At 37.3% G+C, this 24668-nt stretch overlaps 1 protein-coding gene across 7 annotated transcripts in view; it reads right to left on the reverse strand.

Annotated features, from left to right (window-relative positions):
* LOC125264444 (A-kinase anchor protein 13-like) overlaps window positions 1-24668 on the reverse strand; it is a 110969-nt gene that overhangs the window by 42763 nt on the left and 43538 nt on the right. For all 7 annotated transcript variants that reach the window (XM_048183736.1, XM_048183734.1, XM_048183738.1 and 4 more), the window contains exons 9-11: window positions 9897-9960; window positions 5861-5982; window positions 886-1169 (exon numbers count right to left, since the gene is read on the reverse strand). In XM_048183736.1, coding sequence (XP_048039693.1) covers window positions 886-1169; window positions 5861-5982; window positions 9897-9960 — 470 coding nt within the window. The remainder of the gene's footprint in view (window positions 1-885; window positions 1170-5860; window positions 5983-9896; window positions 9961-24668) is intronic.

The following is a 24668-nucleotide window of genomic DNA, read 5'->3' on the forward strand; positions in this document are numbered from 1 at the left end:
AAGAGTGAATGCAAATCAGTAACAAAGGGAAGAGGGAAGTGAGAATGACTGAAGGAGCATGCAAAGGCTTGAGGGTGTCACATGATCAAGAAGTGTGAGCGATGTTGTGTTTAAGGTGTTAATGCATTAGCATTCAGTGTGAGTGGAATCGTATTCAGCGATTCAAAACCTAAAAACCCAAATACATTTTGGGCAAATTGGTGTCTGTGGTGAGATATAAATGTTCTTTATATTCCGTTACCATATTGCAGTTCCACTTAAAAATTAATTAATACTTTTATTCAGCAAGGATACATTAAACTGATCAAAAGTGACAGTAAAGACATGTATAATGTTATATAATGTTTCTTGAGCAGCGTATTAGAAGAATTTTTGAAGGATCACTTGACACTGAAGACTGGAGTAATGCTGATAAAAATTCAGTTTTGATCACAGGAATAAATTACATTTTAGAATATATTAAAATAGAAAACAGTTAAAATAGTAATAATATTTCACAATATTGCTGTTTTTACTGTATTTTTGATCAAATAAATGCAGCCTTGGTGAGCAGAAGAGACTTATTTGTCTTGAAATGTCAGCAATTTTTTTGAGAAAAAATATTTCATGGGGTTTCATAATTTGATTTCATAAGATTTCATTTTATAAGATTTCTTGCACTGCAATATCATGACAATTAAGCACATTTTACTTTATAATTCACATTATTTTAATGCAAAATATTTTTGTATCAATAATTATTTTATTTATTATTATAATTTGAAGCCAGTACAACAAATACTACCATGAGGTTTAATATATATTTTTAAAGCACTTTTTCCACATAAATATTAGTGATCCTAAGAACAAGCTTCACTTCAGTGTACTCAACATCATCTCACGTACCTGCGCTGGTTCATTTCTTCTTCCCCTGCCTGGTTCTTCCCAGGACCCCAGCTGTGTCTGCGGAACGGAGAGGGCGATCGCACTTTGGACCGGAAGAGAGAGGCGGAGAGCGGCACCTCAGTTAACCTGTCTTTGGCCTCCTCTTCTGCCTCCCCTCCTTGCCGCACCTCCTCAGAACTCTCGGCCGAGGAGCTGGGATGCCCGACGCTGGCTGTGTCGTCTGTGGAGGAGCAGGAGACAGACACCTCACTCGTGCTGTCACCTCCCCCTACTGCCTCCTGCCCCTGAGCAATAAACGGCAGTCAGACAACAATTAGCAAAGAGCCTTTTTGTTCAGACAGATGAAAAAAATAACTACATATTAAGACTGGCTATAACCTGTCAATGATGAATAGAAAGTGTGCAAAAGAAAAATGGTTCAACTAAAAGAACTCAAGCATCAATGCTGCCAAAAATGCTATTAAGGGTAATTGAAGTGATATATTTTTTTAAAAAAGTGTTTCACATCATGATGGAGGGGGGTATCCTAAAAGTTTTTATCTTCTGTTTTTGTAGATGAAAAGTAGCATTGTGTTGATTTTCTTTAAACATTCTATATCGACCAGTCTTATTTTAGGGTGTGTTGACACACAACAAGTGTGAACACACCCTTAGTATTATTTATAGACTATTAATAAGTTTTTATGATTTTGCTTTGTGCTTTTGTAAAGTTTGTTATATTTATATTTTATTTCAGGTTTATTTCAAATAACGAAAACTATTTTTAATAGTTTTAGTTAGCAATAACAACACTGATCCTGACCTCATGGCATTGAACAGATTTGCAAAAATAAGCAGGATTCCCCCAAAAAAATTCCCCCCTTTGTCATTGGTCGGTCAAACAGAGTCGGTCAAACGAAAAGTTCATAACATTGGTTGAGCCGTTCAGGATGCTCAAATTTATTTTGGGAAAATAAACCACCATTGACTCACTCACTCACCGACTCACTCACTCACCGACTCTCTCACTCACTCACTCACCGACTCTCTCACTCACTCACCGACTCACTCACTCACCGACTCTCTCACTCACTCACTCACCGACTCTCTCACTCACTCACCGACTCTCTCACTCGCTCACCGACTCTCTCACTCGCTCACCGACTCTCTCACTCGCTCACCGACTCTCTCACTCGCTCACCGACTCACTCGCACACCGACTCACTCGCACACCGACTCACTCGCACACCGACTCACTCGCACACTCACTCACCCCGACTCACTCACACACTCACAACACTCAATACTCACTCACCGACTCACTCACTCACCGACTCACTCACTCACCTCACCGACTCACTCACTCACCGACTCACTCACTCACCGACTCACTCACTCACCGACTCACTCACTCACCGACTCACTCACTCACCGACTCACTCACTCACCGACTCACTCACTCACCGACTCAGTACTCACTCACTCACTGACTCACTGACTCACTGACTCACCGACTCACTGACTCACCGACTCACCGACTCACTGACTCACCGACTCACTCACTCACCGACTCACTCACTCACCGACTCACTCACTCACCGACTCACTCACTCACCGACTCACTCACTCACAACACTCAATACTCACTCACCGACTCACTCACACCGACTCACCAACTCACTCACACCGACTCACTCACACACTCACAACACTCAGTACTCACTCACTCACTGACTCACTCACTGACTGACTCACTCACTCACTCACTGACTCACTCACACACTCACTCACACACACACACACACACTCTAAACACTCAGTACTCACTGACTCACTCACTCACTGACTCACTCACTCACTGACTCACTCACTCACTCACTCACTGACTCACTCACTCACTGACTCACTCACTCACTCACTGACTCACTCACTCACCGACTCACTCACTCACCGACTCACTCACTCACCGACTCACTCACTCACTCCACTCAGCACTCACTCACTCACTGACTCACTGACTCACTGACTCACTCACTCACTGACTCACTCACTCACTCACTGACTGACTCACTCACTCACTGACTGACTCACTCACTCACTGACTCACTCACTGACTCACTCACTCACTCACTGTCAACACTCAACACTCACTCACTCCGACTCACTCACACCGACTCACTCACACCGACTCACTCACACCGACTCACTCACACCGACTCACTCACACCGACTCACTCACACCGACTCACTCACACCGACTCACTCACACCGACTCACTCACACACTCTCAACACTCAATACTCACTCACTGACTCACTCATTCACTTAACTAACGATTATTTTGATAATCGATTAGTTAGCCGATAATTTATTTGAATAATCAATTAAATGGATAAAAAACCCAATTTTAAAAAGCCCAGAATGTCAGGATGAGCCTTCATGCAAAATGGAAATACTTGCGTGAAATTTGTAACACTTACAGATAAGGACAAAACAGTAAAATTAAAGTTTTGCGCTGAGGAAACGCATCACACAATAAACAAAACACACATCTGTCAAAGCGCCTGACAGGGCAAGCCATGTTAAACATTACACTGATGCATTAGCTCGAAGTTTAAAATTAAGAATTCTAATGTTTTTGGTAGCTTTAGATGCATTTTGACCATAGAAATGCATTATTCAATGCGACTGGCAGAAATTTTCCTTGCAAGGTGGGCAGATGCAACTAATCGATAACGACATTCATTGTTGATGATTTTCATTATCAATTATCATCGATTAGTTGTTGCAGCCCTACTCCCTTCATTCACTCCCTTCATTCACTCACTCTCAATTTTTTTTTTTTTCAATTTCAGATGAGCTTTATTAGCATGACTGTGAATCACAATGTTGCCAAAGCATTAACATAACATATTATATATAAAACATATGTATACATCATGTCATATGTAACATAGAAAATAAATCCATCTAAGTAAATGAATAAATAAAGCAGGTCTCTCTAGAGAGTCATCCGTCTTTAATATTGTGAATGGCTAGGTCACCGTGATTTTGCCAAGTAAGACATGTTCCTGGATCAACATCTTTGTTGATCCTGGAACAACATTCCAATCAACCAATCAGATTTGAGGGACAAGTTTACCGTTTATGTCAAGTTTAGGCTTGCAACCAGGGTTGGGTGCTTCTACATCAATGTTATTCACCTCTGATTTTAGGGCTAAGTTATGGGTAGGGTTAGGTTTAGGGGTAGGAAGAGGGTTAAGACTAAATTTTCAGACTGGAATGTTGTCCAGAAATGTTTCTCTTATATTGTGATATTTAGGACAGATGAGTAGGTTTCTCATCCTCTATTTGCTGTAGATCACAGTGTCTACAGATCCTCTGCTCTCTCACTGTCCATGTTTGTCTATGTCTTCCTCTCTCTATTTCTAGATCATGGTCACTTAATCTGTATTTGGAGAGGATTTGTCTTTCTTTAAATTGTTTCATTAATAGATAATTTGCAAATGTAGTGGTTCTATTTAGGGTCGAGTAACATTGGAGTTTATTTTGGAGGTCAAAATATACTCACTCACTCACTCACCTCACTCACTCACTCACTCACTCACTCACTCACTCACTCACTCACTCACTCACTCACTCACTCACTCACCTACTTCACTTCACTTCACTTCACTTCACTCACCTACTTCACTTCACTCGTTCACTCATTCGTTCACTCACTCACTCATTCGTTCACTCACTCACTCATTCGCTCACTCACTCACTCACTCACTCACTCACTCACTCACTCACTCACTCACTCACTCACTCACTCACTCACTCACTCACTCACTCACTCACAGTAACCTATGATCTCCTACACCTAAACTTAAAGCAGTCGTGAAGTTCCTTGGTGTGAGGTTTTGATGAGTCTATTGTGCCAAGCACTGGTGGCGTGAGAGACAAGGTGAAGAGGATTTGAGCTTTTGACACACATTGAGTTTTTTGTTGGTTCTCTGGGTGGGGGATGAAAGCCCTCTATTCACGGGCCCCTGAAATAGCTTCTTTTGAGCATGTGTGCAAGGAAGCAGAGGGGGTGGTTTATAAGGTTGTGTGCATGAGGTTTAAAAGGGTTCTAGAGAACTTATAACCACGTGAGCTAGTGGAAATAAAACCTTCCAGTGCATTTTAACATTTAGGTGTCCTAAAAATCAGAAAAAAATAAAAAATAAAACAGAACTGTAGTGGCATGATCACATAAAATGGCCAATTCTGTGATCAAATGATATGCATCATTCACAGTATCAGAACTCTGAATTTCTTCTCAGTACTATCTGTTTGAGAAAGTAGGGATTTTAAAACTGGGCTCCACAAGTGGGTACATAGGGGTGTCCCCAGAAAAGAAAAAAACACTGAATTTGACATCATCACCATTTAATTCTGCCTTCAAAAGACTGGTTGAAAACCATGACATTAATTCACAATTATTTTATCCTATTGACAACTATTGTTTTATATCTAATCTAACAGTACTCTAATGTTTGAAAATCTCTGTGCTAAGACATCACTTTTACTATTCCTCATACTGAGGTATGTGATCTCATGTGAAGCTCTTAACCCTCATTATTAAACTTGCATCCTGCATTTTGTGCTACAGACATGAATTAACCCTCTAATTGCACAGCTTGTTGTGCTCTTTTTTTTATCAGCCTGACACTAACTTTGAATTTTTTTAATTAAAATAAATAAATAAATAAATATATATTAATTGCAAATAAATAAATATTAATTACAAATAAATAAATAAATAAATAAATAATTATTAATTAATTACAAAATAAATAAATAAATAAATAAACTATATCTTAGGACCAAAAAAAAAAAAAAAAAAAAAAAAAAAAAAAATCACTCACAAATGTCCAAGCAACTACCCAGAAAAAACACATAATGTCCTATGTGGCAAACAACACTCCAGAAAAATCTTTTTTTTTTTTTCTTTTTTTTTTTCTCTCACCTTTCTGAAGACGTTGTCCTCTCCGGTGTCAGGACTAAGAAATCCATCTGTATCGCTGCCTGAGTCTCGAAATGTGACTGCTTCTGAATTGCAAGTGTGAAACTCTGGATACTCTGAACTCTCTGCAACAAACATAAACACACATTTACACCATGATAGACAAATTTAAAGCTACTTTAAAAAGCTGTGTGCTAAAAAAAAAAAAAAAAAAAAGCTAGTTTATCCAGTTAAAGTATATGATAAAAACCTCCAAATAAGTTCTCTTACTCAAGCCCAATGTCCTCTTAAACAAAAAAAGTGAGATTTCCCCTTCAGAACAGATCTTTGTACAACAGCACATGTATTCACGACAGCAAAGTCTGACAAACGTGATAGAAGTTTGACGCATCTGTCAGTACCATACCATCGCATGGGTAACAAAACCATATCACGTGGGTGACAAAACCATCATGACAAACCTCAACAGATTCCATCACCTAGAAAAAATTACCGCCTGTTTCCTTCGCTCTCTCTCGCTTTCACTTTCTTCTACCTTTTTCAAGCGCAACACATTCTCTATGTACGCTTAGTGTAAGTGAACAGGATCTGGGATCAACACTAGCAGATCTGTCACAAGAGCGTGAGCTTTGTCAGCTGTCTAACTGCACACAGATGGCTCCATGTCTTGGGAAGTGAAGGAGGGGTTTCGCTAGGACCACTACAGCTGCCCGTTCTCACTGTGTGTGTGTGTGTGTGTGTGTGTGTGTGTGTGTGTGTGTGTGTGTGTGTGTGTGTGTGTGTGTGTGTGTGTTGTTAATGAATGAATGCTGAAGTAAAAGCAAACGTCATTTCAAACAACTGAAAACATAAACGCAGGCCACGACAGGCCTCTGAGAAGAACGTCAGCGTTTAGTATCTATGAATAATCACAGTTAAGTGTCAATGACAAAAGTAATGTCGGAATGCTTTTGACATGATTCATTTGAAGGTGATGCATGCAATTTTTTAGATGTTAAAAAAAAATGGAAATTGAAAATTGTAAACACTGTGGCTCTGTGTTTGCTGTTTAACATTGTTAATGAAACGAAATAAAATAATAAAATAAAATAAATAACAACATAACAAAGAATAAGAAGCTGTAAACAATGTGGTTCTGTGTTTGCTGTATAACATTGTTTAAAATAAAATAAAATAAAATAAAATAAAATAAAATAAAATAAAATAAAATAAAATAAAATAAAATAAAATAAAATAAAATAAAATAAATAAAATAAAATAAAATAAAATAATTAAGAAGCTGTAAACAATGTAGCTCTGTGGTGCTTTTACCATGCTTTTACCAAAATATTTTTAGCATGGTAATAAAATAAAAAAATATATATTATTATTATTATTATGATTATTTTAAATAATTAAAAACAATTTAAACCTTATGTTGTGTTTAGGTCATTTTGACCTGGAGAGGATTTTCTTTTTCTTGAAAATGTTAGATGATGTTATTGCATTGGACTAAAACTTACTGACTTTGTTTACACATGGTGTAACTACTTCCCAAAATTTTTTGGATACTTTTTGTACTTTTTTTGGTACTTTTTTCCCACCTTGTTACACTTGTGGTGTTCCCGTTCAAAAATGATCGGCCAACAAAAATAGCTAATAAATCTCTCGTTATGCTATATTATCACCAAATATTCGATTCAAACTTTTTGTCAACTTGTTTTCTTTCAATTAGGATTGGTTTGGTGTTTATTTTTGGAGGTTTTGGTCATAGGCCTCATTGATTTGAGCTTATGCACCTCAGTTTTGAGTGAAAAAAAAAAAAAAAAAAAAAAAACATTACTTGTTCATGTTCATGTTCATATATGTACATGTGTGCTTGCAAAGATAAAGGCCTTGGACATGTGAATGCCCTACCACACACACAACTCACACATTCATGTACACAAACAAACAATTTTAAGTACTGCAGGCTTTCTAGAGATGTCCTACAATCAATCATTTTCAAAAAGAAACACAAAACCTGTCCCAATTGAAAGAATTCAGAGTCACAAGTTTGACTTTGTTCCATTTTGTACAAAATAAAAGCACTTCAAAACAAACTTCCTGGTTAAACATTAGAGCACACTAGTTTGATAAACAGTAGGGATGCACGATATATCGGCCACCATAACGCTATCAGCTGATATATGTTCATTTTTAATGTTATTGTCATTGACCCAATAAGAAAATTTGGCCGATATATTAAAGCTGATAAATAATGGATTATTTCCTTCAGCTGAGACACTTTAGATGTGCACTGTCCGCCATGATGGTTTTGAATTGCTTGAAATATAATTGAAATCACTTCAAAAAGGAAAATACAGTTAAGTTCAATGTACAGCACAAGTCTGTCATATAGGCTACATAATATTATAATGAGAACATTAGAAGTGTGTGCCTGGGACATGGCTTTTAATGGTGAAACGTTTGTTTTGTAATCAGGCAAAAATTATATAAAAAACTTTGATTTAGATTTGTCTGTAAATATATCGGTTATCGGCTTTCAAATATAAAGAATTATCGGTATCAGCCAAAATGTTCATATCGGTGCATCCCTAATAATTTAGTTCAATATTGATAAAATTATCAACAAATAATGCTTTCACTCAAAAACTGAGATGCATAACCCCAGATCAATGAGGCCTACAATCAATATCAATCAGTTCAAAAAAAAAAAAAAAAAACTGTCCTAATTGAAAAAAAAACAAAAAAAAAAAACAAGTTGACAAAAAGACTGAATCCGATGATTTACAAGCAGTCATTTTCGACTGGGAACACCAAACATAATTTTATTTTTAGCATGGCTTTCAAAGCATTGTACTGTACTCAACGCTGTTAAATGCTGTGAAAAGGATTCATGTGATAAATAAGTCTCATCCTGCTTCCTGCATTTATAACAATACAGCATTTATAACAATACAACAATCTAGTCAGGGGAGTTTAACTGGAAAAAAGAGCTATAGGCCACTTATATTCACAATAGGACAAACAAAACATTGTCACTTTTCATTAAACAGGAGATATCAGCAGCTGCTTTTGTATTGAAGGTGAGCAGTCGTCAGAGTACGTACAAGTAAATAAAAAGTCATCTACACAAGCACTTGCCTATTTTCTGTTCCATACTTCATCTGTGTAGATGCACTTCAATGTTTACAAGCAAAGTTCCCGCTTTCCTAAGAAGCTAGCCAACCATACATATTGTATAGAAGCCTTAAAGGTACAAATGTCAAAACAGCCTGTTCAATTCTAAGGGTCAGAGAGATGGTGGAAATGTTTTTGTTTCAAGGAACTATGACTAACATTACAGCCTTACTGTATCCTGCCTACATAGACAGCACCCCGACAGTCATGGAACCTCATAAGTGAGCACACATGCCACATAAAATAACACTCATCACATGAAGTGCATGAGCCATGTGACTCACAAATGATTCAAATAGAAAATGACGTTAACATTTTGCTAAGCTTACTTCATAAGCATAAAAAAGCATTAAGATCATAAAATTAGACTGTTTTAAGTCAGAAAGTCAAAACATTTTAGTATAATATATACTTTTGAGCAGCAAATCAACATATTAGAATGATTTCCGAAGGATCATGTGACACTGAAGACTGGAGTAATGATGCTGAAAATTCAGCTTTTATAACAGGAATAAATTATATTTTAAAATATATTCACATAGAGAACAGTTCTATTAAATTCTAAAAATATTTCATTATATTACTGTTTTTACTGTATTTTTGATCAGCCTTGGTGAGCATAAAGACTTATTTCAAAAACATAAAAGAAAATATGAATTATCCCAAACTTTTAAATGGTAGTGTATATTTATAGTTGATATTTCTCTGGACTCATTCAGTGTTGTCTACAGGGTTAAATTACAAATGAAAATATGATCTTCTGAGTAATTTGTATAATTCCATATAAAGTCACAAGCTAAAATGAGACCCAAACTACGTAAATAATAGTATTGCTTTACACCATTGACAATATGATAGCAGGGATGTGTGATCTTACCTGTGGACAGGCTGTGTCTCTTCTGGGACACACTGGAACACAATGCGTCTTTGTCTCTGTGGATCTGGAGACAGAAAGAGGAAGATATGGTTTTATGCATGTGACTGTCTAACTGGAAAGAGTTGCTTGACATACTAAAAAAAACAAATAAATAAACATTGGATGCAGAATACCCCCCCCCCCCCCACACACACACACACACAATTTCTTTCTAATTGCTGAAAAGGTTAGTGAAAGTTGCTAATGAATGCATAGGCAACAGGGAAACAGAAGCAGCAGCTTCGCTCACATATGCTCAGAGACTGCAGCATATATGAAGTTTGAGCTCAGTCTGTGGTTTGTGGACCCCATAACAGCTGCATCTCGCTCATCATAGACCACACACCACCCCACACAAGCCCTGAGGGACAACAGAGGCTTCAGCAATCAGGATCCAATGCTGAGATGGTCCCCACAAGCCAGACATCCAAACAAACTATACTGCTGGTTGGATTCAATCCAATTACATAGAAGAAACTGCAGTGAAAGGCTGCAGTGGTAAAACCCAGCATATAAAGCAGATTCAGCTCAAATAAGATAAGATATGATTGAGTGTGTTGTAAAATAAGCCAAGAGAAGTTGTGCACTACAGTGAATTCCCTACCTTAATCCATAGTTAAGTATAATAAAATAAATTAAAAAAAAACGAACTAACTAAATAAATAGAAATAGTCTTGGAAGTATCAGTATAAATGTGTTGAAAACTATATTGTCGTTTGACATCTTATGGCCTTAGTTTCCAGCAAATGCGTGTTTATGAGCTAAAAGACAAAAAGAGAAAACTGTGGGAGAAAACTTAATGCTAATGCACCATATTAAATGCAACATGGTCATTAGCATGTAGACTAAAACTATAGGCTAAAAAAGTGGCATAATTATATGGAATTCACAGGTGTGCTCTCTTTTGAAAAGCTTTGATTGTGGCTCATTTTCAGTGATGGGAATAACGGCGTTATAAATAAACGGCGTTACTTTTTTCAGTAACGAGTAATCAAATGAATGACTTTTTCCCTGTTACAACAGCGTTACCGTTACTGACAAAAAAAAAAAAAATGCTGCGTTACTATAATTGAGCTCACTGAAGTGGTTTTCATCCGAGTATATGCTCTCTCTCAGCCATAGAACCTGCAAAGTTTTTTTCTCTGGTGTGTGTTGGACTAGTAGTTGTTCATTTAAGCCATTAGTTGACTAATCACATTTATATTAATTTGATTTCTTAAATACTGGAGAGAATAAACCATAATAATGCGCATTTACATAATATAGGCTATATAGCACTCAAGCGTAAAGCTTGCCATTAAAGAACTGGCAAAAGTAATGATTATGAATGTGACAAAAACAGTAAGGAGACATTTTAATTGTTTATTAATAAACTAATGTTTTCTGAATCCGTGTCGGCTGCAAAGATGAAGTTGACATTGCTGACTCTCATCATCTCCGTGGACGCTCTTAGAGAGAAAATGCACATTTCATTCAGATTACATAATCAGAGAGTAGCCTATTTCTTTTCGTTATGAATTATTTAGTTTAAAAGTAGACAAGCTTTCTATAGATATATCTCATGTCTGTGAGGCAAGCAGCCGCTGAGTTTTGCCTATAAGACGCGCTCCAGTTCACGTGCAAGTGATCGCGCAGGCGCCAAGATTATATTGTCATCATGATTATAATTTCTGCTATATTTGCTTCTTATTTACTTTCGACCACTTCCAGAGATAGTCTAAACCGCAGTCGACCACATGAGTGTCTACACTACGAAAGCAATCCGATCGAATGCGGTTTAGACTATCTCTGGAAGTAGTCGAAAGTGGACAAACTCAAAATGTTTCACACCTGTATTTAGTGTCGTCCACCTGTGATCCGATCTACCAAAGCGCATGTTAACCAAGTTAATGCGTTCGAACCAAGTGTGCCGCACAAGTTCTAAAAAGCCAATACGCCTCAATCGCCCCCAGGTGGTTGGTCCCAGTACAGCTCATAAGCCCTGCCCTCTGTATGTAATCTTATGCTGGGTACACACCACAAGATAATCGGGCTGATTTTGGGCCGAATTCTCCCCTTTCCGACAATCTAGGTAATGTCCCAATTATCTTGATGGTTCTATAGATTATCTTATAAGATTTTCCTGTGGTGTGAGGTGTGTTAAGAGTGACTGAATCTGCTTGGGAGAATGTCGGAGGTGCCCGGATCACGAATCAATGATCAGAATGATCAGAAATCCTGATGTGTGGGGGGAACCCCGAGGACAAATGCGTGCACGCTTGGAGATTATCAAGTGAAATGAAAAAATATCCAATCAGAAAGTGAGCTGAAGCACACAGTTAAATGGATTTGGACAGCAGAGATGGAGTATCAGCTTGTCGATTTGTGGAAACAGCATGAGTGTTTATACAACGTGTCCTATAAAAAAATTCCAAAATCATTCCAAACACTATCAATGCAATTTCTCCCTGCCTATCGTCCGTCATGTTTATTCTGGAGGCTCGAGAGATTTTGCGAGATTTCCTGGGTTCACAGTCGGGACTCTGGGATTGACAGCTTCTCTAAGCAAAGTAGTCACTGAAGCACCAACAGACTTTTTCGGAAGGAGATGGAGCTTTAACTTTAACTTCTACATTTCCATAGCTGTTTATTTTACACCGATATAATGAGTTGTTCTGCAATAAACTGTACTAACTGATTCTGCGGGAGTGTGGGCGGAGCCTTAATACCGCAGCTTTACTTCATGCTCACTACTGCGCAGACTCGGGTTTCAAGATGTCAGCTCCATACTTGGACATTGGTGGCTTCACTTATCTACAATGGAAGAGAGCGAAGGTGCGTTGTCCATCTTTTACAGTCTATTGTTCGAACAGCCACAAAAGACAATCTACTGATGTAATGCATAAACATTATGAGCCAGACGGGATTTAAACTTTTTCGGCTGAAGACCCAAATTTGGTTTGAGTAGAAAATGTACCAAGCACAATGTTCTCTCACCATTTCTGATTTTTAACACACACTCACAGCTTTCGGACAATCTTGCTGCTGTCAGAGGAGAAACGAAAGCTGATGCTCTCCGTATTTTTTCAGTTTTTTCCATTATCTCTGGTGCTTTCATGTGTAAATTGCTTGAGCTTATTTTGTCCATTAGATCCAAAGATCTGAAAAGCCCAAACATTAACCCGTCCATAGAAGAAATCAGGACAGAAGTGGTTGAAAGTGGACAAAAGAGATGGATTAAAACACCAGGTGTAAACGGGAATGTGTCTCCCTCGTCCACTTGTGATCCGATCGACCAAAACGCATCTTACTACCAGGTGTAAACAGGGCCAGTATTTGCATTTCTTGTGTATCTAGTATAATGTACTTCCAGTTTCAGTCTGTATTATACTAAAAAGGCCCAAACACTGTCATGCCTGCTTGCCTACTATATGTCAGCTTTTGATCTGAAGCACTGAAAGGGTGAATACATACAGTCTATTGGAAATGTTTACAGAGATCTCATGTTACAGCCAGTACTGGTACTGAACTGCAACCTGTACAAATCTCCCACAATAGAAAGCCTGTATTAAAGTGACCTGCACCGCTGATGGTTATTCACTCGGCTGGAAAGCACAGTGAAAAGCTCTTTCGCCTTTGTTATAATCCAGCGACAGGGTCACACAGGTGATCAGACGGGGGAGAAAGATGGCCAACAAAGGATACCAAGAGGGAGGGAATACAGGAGAAAAACGTGAAGAAAAAGGACGAACGAGATAAATCGCTTCTGATTTGACCCAGGAGCAGCTCACATTTCCATCCTGGCCTGGGACTAATTATGTTCACACCCTTCGAGCCTGTCAAAAACCAAGTGGCCATGCACAGTTTTAAAGCAATTAACAATGCACAACACTCCATTGATGAGCACGTCCATGCCAGGCCTCTGACTGTCGACTGTGTGCCTCTGGGAAGGCAGGAAGTGCGGAGAACACTGCTGTCTGTTGTCCCGAGCACAGACCCTGCCTACAGACAGGCCAGAGAGCATAATCACACACTCTTTAGGTTATTTGTAGCATAGTGTGATGACATCTCACATCCACTGCAGCTGAAAACAAACACTGTGATCGTAAAAAGATTATAAATGAAAAGAGCTGTATTGTTGAGGCATAGGTGACAATTACAGTGGTTGAACCAGAAATGAGATGAGAAACTGAGGGTTTGTGTAATTATAAAATCTCCGAGATGCTTTCATTGGATGAATTGAGCCTTTTGAGATTTTAGATTGTAGATTTGCTCACACGATAATCATATGTATTCATCCAGGAGTAAAAAGACAGCCTGTAGAGAAATTAAATGTGGACTGCAAGATGAAATGCGAAAACAAAATTATAATAAATTATGCACAAAACAATTACAGCCCCTTTATCTTACACTACCGTTCAAAAGTTTGGAGCTGGTAAGATTTTTAATGTTTTTGAAAAAAAGTCTCTTATATGCTAACCAAGGTTACAATTATTTGATAAAAATTCTGAAAAAAACCCCAGCAATATTGTGAAATATTATTACAATTTAAGGTTAATATTTTATATTCTAATATGTTTTAAATTGTAATTTATTCCTGTGATTAGAGCTGAATTTTCAGCATCATTACTGCAGTCTTCAGTGTCACATGATCCTTCAGAAATCAATCTAATATGATGATTTGTTGCTCAAGAAACACTTTGTATTCTTATATATATGTTGAAAACAGTTGTGTTGCTTAATATTTTAGTGAAAACCATGATATATATTTTTTCTGGATTCTTTGATAAATATAAGGTTTAAAAGAATGGCATTTATCTTCTGTCACTCAATTTAATAATAACATTTTTGCTGAATAAAAGTTGTTGTTTTTTTTTTAAACTGACCCTAAACTTTTGACCTGGTAAAAGCTCAGGGCCAGATTTACTAAACAGAGCAAATTAGCATGAGAGCACAATTCTTAAAAAAAAAAAAAAGCACAGATGGGAGGGGAAATTTCAGCTCTTGATCTACTGATGACGTGCAAATGAAAGAACACCGACGCAGCCGAATCATTTCCATAATAACAAACGCAATCTACCAAGAGCAGCGCAAATTAGTGTCTAGTTTAAGACATGCTTTTTTGGGGCAGTAAATAATGGCGCAAATACCAGCAAATTGACGAGCACAAACCTTAGTAAATTGTGTTGCGTGATTCATTTAAATACTCTCCTCAAATAAATTTTGTTTCTGAAAGGGAAACTCCTACAAATGCATATGCAATAAGGTCAGCCACAAAAATAACCCTGTTCATGCCTTTTCAGAACTAATTTTTCACTGCGTGTCTTTCCTGACAATAGTTTTTAAACACTAAAAGACGCTTTGCGCTGGTGCAAGCTGTTAGTAAATCTGTCCCATAAAGTGGTAAAAGCTTTTTGACATAATAGATGCATACTGATTCAATATTAAAGTTTGAAATGAGCAGCAAACTACAAACAGCTAAACTGATTAAAGTTGGCAAAAAAAGACTTCGTTTTGAGTGAAAAACAGCATATGTAACATATAATACTTAATTGGAGATAAATATAAAATCCAATGCAAACATTCAGTATGTACAGTAGCCGAGAATCTGTCTCAAATAGCAGCTCAGTGAATAGACATCAAACATTTTCTTCCTTAACTGCCACAGACCCACAAAAAAACATAGCATTCAAATACATAAGATAAAGAGGAACTTCATTAAACTTGCGATAATATAAGTTTACACCCTTAAAAATAATGTTCTTTATTGGCATTGATGGTTCCATGAAGAAACTTCCATTGAAGATCCACTGAAGCTTTCAATTCCACAAAGGGTTGTTTATAGTGAAAAAAAGAAAACGGATTTTAGAATTTTAAAATGTTCTTTACACCGCCTTCCATATTCAAGTTACCAAAAAAAAAAAAAAAAACGGAACTGACATCGCATCAGTTAAGCTTTTTCCGTAAGTTGAACAGGGAAGGAGTAGGACGTAGCCTAAGCTTTCTGAACTGCGAAAGTTTTACACTTTCTTCGTACGTTGAATACAGAAGGCGGTCTGGCGGAAGCTAGATTTTTTACTTCATAACTTGTTAAATATGGATTTTTTTTTTTTTTTTTTTACACAAATGCATTGCTTTGCTTCAGAAGGCCTTTATTAACCCCTGGAGCCGTGTGGAGTACGTTTATGATGGATGGATGTGGGTGACACTTTCTTCAGCTCACGCTCGTGACCCCTGTTCACTGCCATTCTAAAGCTTGGATGCATAAGAATATTTATTAATATTTCTCTGATTGTGTTCATCAGAAAGAAGAAAGTCATATACACCTAGGATGGCTTGAGGGTGAGTAAAGCTTGGGCTAATTTTCATTTGAAAGTGAACTAATCCTAATACTCAGTTCAAAATGCACCTTCTGAAAAACGCACATGAAATAACAAATAACTGCAAAAGGCAAACTTTCAGAGCTATGGTGCAACGGTTAGCAAACATGCTCCTGGTGCTCATGCAGGCAATGCAGGTTTGAGGCATTTCCTGTCTTTCTCCAATCTGATCCAAAGGAGAAAAATCATATGGTAACATCAAATAGAAAACTTGCTTTCCTAACTGCATGTCAGCCCCAATATTATATGATGCTCTAAAAACACTGCGCATATCTCTGCAGTTTCAAACTGCTCTTATAACACAGGCCCAAACCCTGAAGTCTGTTCAGAGCCAAACATGGCCCAATGTCCCTTTCCAGAATCTGGCACCACTGCCGTTCTCACTGCATATTTGCGGCGCTAGGGGAGAAACCAAACAGGCAGTGCCAGCAGACATTCAGAAGTGTACCCAATAAAAACACATCTGGTTTAAAATTGCACAGACTGTGCGCTGGCTCTCGATGCATGCAGCGGGAACAAAAGCTGTGATACAAAAGCGACTGCTTTGGGAATGAATTGATGGCATGATAAGAACACGTTAATCAGTTAGTGGGACATTTTTTTGAATCTAATTTCTGTGCCTGACGTTGCTATGTTCCTACAGGACCATTTTTTTGTTCACAAGATCTCCGTCTTAAATCTGAGCAAAGCTCCAAAATCTCCAGTTTGTGCTGATTGTAAAGACGGTGATTTTTAGTTGCAGTACAGCGCTATGAAGTCACTTGGCCGGCAGCCCGTTTCCATCATTCTCTCCAGGCTAAGAGCCAAAGGAAACCGTTAGGATTTGAGCAGCGGCTCCCAGACTGTCACCAAACTGAGACGCCCCTTCGACTCACGCAGTTCTTGACCTCCACATGTATGCGCAAACACACACACACACACACACACACACACACACTCATGCTCAAACTCCATTTACAGTCAAAACATTGTATCTGAGCTTTCCCAGAGGAGTTGCTCCAATTCAACAGCCATCCAGTCTTTAGGAGTCATTAAGAATGGAAAGCTCTTGAATCCATCTAGAGAAATGCACTGAATCAAATGTGCTAGATTGAAGTCATTAGAGCTTTTCAGACTGCGTTTTACCCCAGGTTATCGTCATTCTAAACGCTGCTTTTAACCCTGGGTAAAGGAGCATTTCACACCTCTGATTTAGAAGCGAGCTTAACACCAATTCTGGGGTTATGAAACCCTGCTCCAAACCCGCATTGTGGTGCCAAACTTGTACAATGAGAAACGATACGGTGTTAGATTGTTATAGTTGGCAATATGCAGATGCGCAATGCTAGAGCTGTTATGTAAACAGGTCACGAACTGCATTAATTGTTAAGCCTGGGTAAATTATTAGCAGTGTGAAACGTGAAGCAAGATAACCCAGGATTCCATTTACACAGAGTTAAGTATGACCCAGGGTTAACTATAGCCTCGTTTCCACCGAAATTACCGGAACAATTAGTCCCAGGAACTTTTTTCCCCCAAACCTGTTGCTGTCTGCATTTCCATCATGGTCTGTACTGTGAAGATTAGGCAAATTGGTCCGGTGATGCAGGACTGTGCGCAACTTTCCAGTTCCCATTAGATTTCGTCCTCCGTATATAAGCTTAAAGTCCCCCTGTAGTCAATAATTTTATCCCTGAAAACTTATCTTTGATCACCAAAATTACATATTTAAACATTTTTTTCTGTGAAAAAAAATTCTTAATGCCTTAAAAAAGCTTGAATTTAACTCTACACCCTTGCCTCATTTAATATACACGGATCTATGAATATGATAATTAGCCCCGCCTCCACTCACTCGCACAAGCTCACACGAGATCCACCTGATCAACTTACTGAGGTAAACGCTGCACAATGGTATCGCTCTTTTCAACATCGGACACATGACGGTAATTAATATGATTAGCGTTTTGCTGTTATCAAACAGCTAATATTGTGATGCTCATGTTCCTGTTTGCCATGTCAGAGTCAGAGAGCTGCAATCAGTATCCTTACAAACGCTTTGAACAACACTGAACGTCAGTGGAGGAAGGCATAGGGTTCATCATAACATCGTAATATGCATCATACACCTGTTTGAGACTCCCTTGTTCGGTCATGTTAATGATATGCTAAAGCCCGCCGGCACGTTGACGTGATTGGTTACAAGGTAGTTTGTGATATCAGAAACACCAGCGATTTCAAACCAGTTTTAAAGAGAAAATACTCAGCAATGGTGTTGGCTTATGAATTTGCACATGGTTTGTCTTAAAGCATGTTAAAAACACCACATAGTCATGAACAATATTAAAAACTTGATTTTCAACACAGGGGAACTTTAATAAATCCTGAACCTCGTCGTCGATCCGTCGGTTGTGTTTTTTTAAACTCCATTGTTGATTCCAATAGCAAACAACTCTTACTGCACGCACCACAACACATGGTTGATGGTTGAAATAAAATGCTGTGTGGAGTCAACCAGTCAAAATGCTGCGTGAACTCAACCAATCAGCATCCACCCCCAAAAGTTCCTGAACTTTGAAAAAGTACTACCTCGTGAGCAGGGACTTTTTGAGGGGGAAATTTTTACCCTGAACTTCATTTAAACCCATGTCCCTGCGGTCGCAACACACCGAGTGCCACCCCAAAGTCCTAGTTCCTGGGGAAAGTTCCTGCGGTGGAAACGCGGCTTATTTCAAATGTGAAAAGCCTTGTTATGGAACAGCTTTTGCAAACCATTTTACTTTTGAAATACAGTACCATTTAAAAGTTTGGGGTCAGTAAGATTTTTTTTTTTTTTTTTAAAGAAATTAATACTTGGGTGGATGCATTAAATTGATCAAAAGTGACAAAAAACTAATATTTTTACAGAATTCTACTGTATCTCTTGAACTTTCTATTCATCAAAAAAAAAAAAAAAAATCTTGAAAGAAACATATCAAGGTTTCCACAAAAACATTAAGCTGCACGACCATCAACACTGATAATGATAATGTTTCTTGAGCAGCAAATCAGCATGATTTCTGAAGGATCATGTGACACTGAAGACTGGAGTAATGACGCTGAAAATTCAGCTTTGATCACAGGAAAAAATTACATTTTAAAACATATTCACATAGAAAACAGTTATTTTAAATGGTAATAATATTTTACAATATTACATTTTTCACTGTATTTATGATCAAATAAATGCAGCCTTGGTAAAGTCATTGAGTCATTTTTACAAATAACATGAACTGTACTTTGAAATAATGTGCAATGATGAATCATTTACAATACAACTATGAATTCTGTTTATGTTGACTCGTGTATTGAATCAACTGTACTGAATCAAATGAGTCATGAATTGCCATGTGTTACATTTGAGGAACACAAAGGCTTTAAAGGTGCCCTAGAACCAGTTTTTACAAGATGTAATATAAGTCTAAGGTGTCCCCTGAATGTGTCTGTGAAGTTTCAGCTCAAAATACCCCATAGATTTTTTTTTAATACATTTTTTTAACTGCCTATTTTGGGGCATCATTAACTATGCACCGATTCTGGCTGCGGCCCCTTTAAATCGCGCACTCCCTGCCCCCCGAGCTCTCGACTATAAAACAGTGCATTTACAAAGTTCACACAGCTAATATAACCCTCAAATGGATCTTTACAAGATGTTCGTCATGCATGCTGCATGCATGCGTCGGATCATGTGAGTATAGTATTTATTTGGATGTTTACATTTGATTCTGAATGAGTTTGATGGTGCTCCGTGGCTAACGGGCTAACATTACACACTGTTGGAGAGATTTATAAAGAATGAAGTTGTGTTTATGCATTATACAGACTGCAAGTGTTTAAAAAATGAAAATAGCGACGACTCGTCTCCGTGAATACAGTAATAAACAAAGGTAATTTTCGCTATTGTCTTTGCTTGCTTACCTAGTCTGTTGATTCAGCTGTGCACAGATCCAGACGTTAATACTGGCTGCCCTTGTCTAATGCCTTGAACATGGGCTGGCATATGCAAATATTGGGGTCGTACATATTAATGATCCCAACTGTTACGTAACAGTCGGTGTTATGTTGAGATTCGCCTGTTCTTCTGAGGTCTTTTAAACAAATGAGATTTATATAAGAAGGAGGAAACAATGGTGTTTGAGACTCACTGTATGTCATTTACATGTACTGAACTCGTTATTCAACTATGCCAAGGTAAATTCAATTTTTGATTCTAGGGCACCTTTAAGGTGATAACACTGAACACATATAGTTCGACAGTTTATTGAGAGCTTAACGATCTGAGGTTGGAAAGCAGTGACATCTGTGCTAATGGCTTTACAGACAGATCAAGCAGCACGTCTTCATTGCACGATCAAACTGTCAGATCAGTGCTTCAGGGTATTTGTCTGTTGAACCACATTAAACAGCTGAAAACAAGCCGCACCTTACGCACACACACACACACAGACACACACACACTCTCAGACTGTATGCCATGATGTGTGAATGCCAGATGTCTCAACCCAACAAAAGAACTATGAATCAACAAATAAGACATGACACCGTTTGGGCGCTCAGAAAGAACAGCTGAGTGCAGAGATTCCTGAATGGGACGCCAAAGAACATGTCTATCACATTTTGCAAGAACAGACGCATCCTATGAGCAGAAACTTATCCTTAGCTTGGAAAGTTATTCATACTCTTTGACTCCAATGAAAAACATACACCACTTATAATCAGTGCATGCAGTATATAGGAAAGATCATACTCAGTTGCGATCTGTTCTGAGATTATCTCAACGTGAAAAACATTTCTCTCACAATCTTCCAAGATCAACTTATCTAACAAGCGATGGTGTCCACATTCATTTTATAACACTGTATTCTTACAACAAATCTCTCATTTTACACAAGACTTTAAGGAGAAATATAAGTTCAGACTTGAGTGAAGCATAACTGAGAACTCATTTAAGTTGAGCTACTATGTCTGCAGATGACATTGTCTTTATAAAAAAAATGTGTTAATGGCATAAAACAAATGGTTACATAGCTTTATAAAAACTTGAATAGCATAGAATGTACTGTAAACCTTTGTTTTAATGCTATTTTTTGCTATGTCTATTTCTTGATATTAACAAAATACAAAATGTGCAACTACTATATACTCAACTAAAAATAGTTATGTTAAACATTGTACTGTTTGCTAATGATTGAAAAAAAAAAAGTTACAAAAAAAACATTAGCTTAAAAGACTCAAGTGTAATACCTACAATTCATTTTATATAAAGTCACAATGCAACAGCACTGAATGTCAATCTTTCAGATCCCCTTACCTTGATTAAAACTACATCCACAGTTCTCTCTCCTTTGGCACACAAACTATACCTCCGCTTGTATCGTTCGTACATCTTTCCAACAAACGCAAGGAGAAACTGTGACACTGAACAAAGCTTATTTCCCACATGAGGTCCTGACAGGCTCAATCTCCATGGCTCAAGCGTTTGGAAAAATGAGACGCTCCTAATCTTTCACATCTGTGTGAAGGGCCGGCCCCTTTCCCTCGCTCATCCCCCACTCTCTCTCTCTCTCTCTCTCTCTCTCTCTCTCTCTCTCACACACACACACACACACACAGACAGTCGCATATGCAAACGGTCTCTTTTCCTCTTTCATTGTGCCTGCACCATCCCAACCCTATGGGCCGTTTCTCACACATCTGCACATGGGTCATTCCTGCTATGCAGTGCGTTTCCCCCATGTGTTTTAATATATACTGGATAAAATATTATATTCACAATTTATACTGACAATGAATTTAAACTAATTTCCTTGAGGAGCAGATGAAGAAATGTCCATATGTTTCCACATTTTTTCTTTCTCTAATCAAAATGTTTTCATGAGATTATTTAAACTAAGATCAATCTATAGCCAGTATATATATATATATAGTACAGTCCAAAAGTTTGGAACCACTAAGATTTTTAATGTTTTTAAAAGAAGTTTCGTCTGCTCACCAAGGCTACATTTATTTAATTAAAAATACAGTAAAAAACAGTAATATTGTGAAATATTATTACAATTTAAAATAACTGTTTTCTATTTGAATATATTTCACAAAGTAATTTATTCCTGTGATCAAAGCTGAATTTTCAGCATCATTACTCCAGTCTTCAGTGTCACATGATCCTTCAGAAATCATTCTAATATGCTGATCTGCTGCTCAAGAAACATTTAATGTGTACAATTGTACAAAATATTTGTGTACAATATTTTTTTTCAGGATTATTTCATAAATAGAAAGTTCACAAGAACAGTGTTTATCTGAAATATAATCTTTTGTAACATTATAAATGTCTTTACTGCCACTTTTGAATGATTTAAAGCATCCTTGCTGAATAAAAGTATTCATTTCTTTCATTTCTTTTCAAAAAAATAAAAATAAAAATTCTTACTGACCCCAAACTTTTGAACGGTAGTGTATAATGCTACAGAAGCTTTGTATTTCAGATAAATGCTGTTCTTTTGAACTTTCTATTCATCAAGGAATCCTGAAAAAAAAAGTACACAACTGTTTTCAACATTGAAAATAATCATAAATGTTTCTTGAGCAGCAGATCAGCATATTAGAATGATTTCTGAAGGATCATGTGACACTGAAGACTGGAGTAATGATGCTGAAAATTCAGCTTTGCATCACAGGAATAAATTACTTTGTCAAATATATTTAAATAGTACACAGTTATTTTAAATTGTAATAATATTTCACAATATTACTGTTTTTACTGTATTTTTAATTAAATAAATGTAGCCTTGGTGAGCAGACGAAACTTCTTTTAAAAACATTAAAAATCTTAGTGGTTCCAAACTTTTGGACTGTACTGTATATATATATACATATACACACACAATTACAAAAACAATGCATCTACTAAACCTAGTAGTTATTTTTTTTCTAAACTGTTTTAATACATGTTATGTTAATTTGTATTCTCTACTTTTATTATTTTTATATATGCCATTTTTAATTCCAAATTATATTGATTTTTTTATGTAAAGCACTTTGAATTACTATTGTGCATCAACTGTGTTATATAAATAAACTTGCCTTGCCTAAAATTACAAAAAAAAAAAAACTGAAAACATAAATTAATTCAAAATATTATTAAATACTTTATAGCACTGTTTATAGATATTGTCCTCAGTAACAATTTCCCCTGCACTTAGTTTTGTCATATCCCAAAAATAACAAAAGCCAGTTCCTTGATGACATCATCCTCCAGGAAGTGACATGATTTGGCTGGAAAAACAACCGCGCTGGTTTCAGCATATATTAAAAATGGATTTGCGGAATTGAAAAAGTTGTCAAGCAAGTTTACTGTCAGTCCCTCAGTCACTGAGCAAACTTTAGCTATTTATTTTTTTTAATCTTGTTAATTGTCTTGCCATTGCGTAAATAATCAAGCTTAATTAAGGTATCTTAGCTTGACCAGAGCATACTTAATATATAGAAATACTTCCTTATTAGCATTTTTGCATTTCAAAAACTACTAAAATGACCCATATAGTCACTTTTCTTTCTCTGTCACAGTTCTCCTTCCTCCTCTGAATGGATGAGTTCAGTCCCTGCAGGAAAGCCTGTCCGGCGGGACACTCTGATAACAGCCCTGATGCCTTTCTGATTGACACCACCATTGAAACGTTGTCAGAGCTTCTCAGTGTTTAGCGCACCATGTATATACACAATCACAAACACACCCTCTGCCCAGAGGAAACGAGGCAGAGCAACACCTACGAGTGATTTCTTCCATCTGCTCATGATCTCCAGAGCTGAAATAAGCAGAAACCGTGGCTTCGTGAGTTGCCAGGATGGGGCTGGTTATAATTTGCAGGAAAAGGCCTTCAGCACTTGTGGTTCACATAAAAGGGTAACCCCAGCCCCCCCCCTGTTCCCCCAAACAGTTGTAAAGAAACCTGTGGATGAACAGCTGGCCCAGAGGTCACGACATAAAACTGTCAACATCCAACAGGAGAACGGACGATCAACACAAACAAGACCAAACCAAAGCACCGCGTTACTTTGTGCCCAAACTACATTTTGTCACCTGCTTTTTTTGTTTGATAATATACACTATGTTTTCAACCATTTATTGTAAACAGCATTCAAAAGTTTGGGGTCATTAAGATTATTATTACTTTTATTCAGCAAAGACACATTACACTAATTAAAAGTGATAGTAAATGGTCATTGACAAATAAAGCTTAAAAAAAGCCATTTAAAAAAAAAAATGCACATTTTGAGTCATGAATGTGTTTAAACAAGTTTAATTTGTTAAATAACTTTTCAAAGTGTTTAAATTAATTTTTTGACTGTTGTTATG

Source organism: Megalobrama amblycephala, linkage group LG3 (assembly GCF_018812025.1).
Source record: "Megalobrama amblycephala isolate DHTTF-2021 linkage group LG3, ASM1881202v1, whole genome shotgun sequence".
In the NCBI taxonomy this organism is placed as follows: Eukaryota; Metazoa; Chordata; class Actinopteri; order Cypriniformes; family Xenocyprididae; genus Megalobrama; species Megalobrama amblycephala.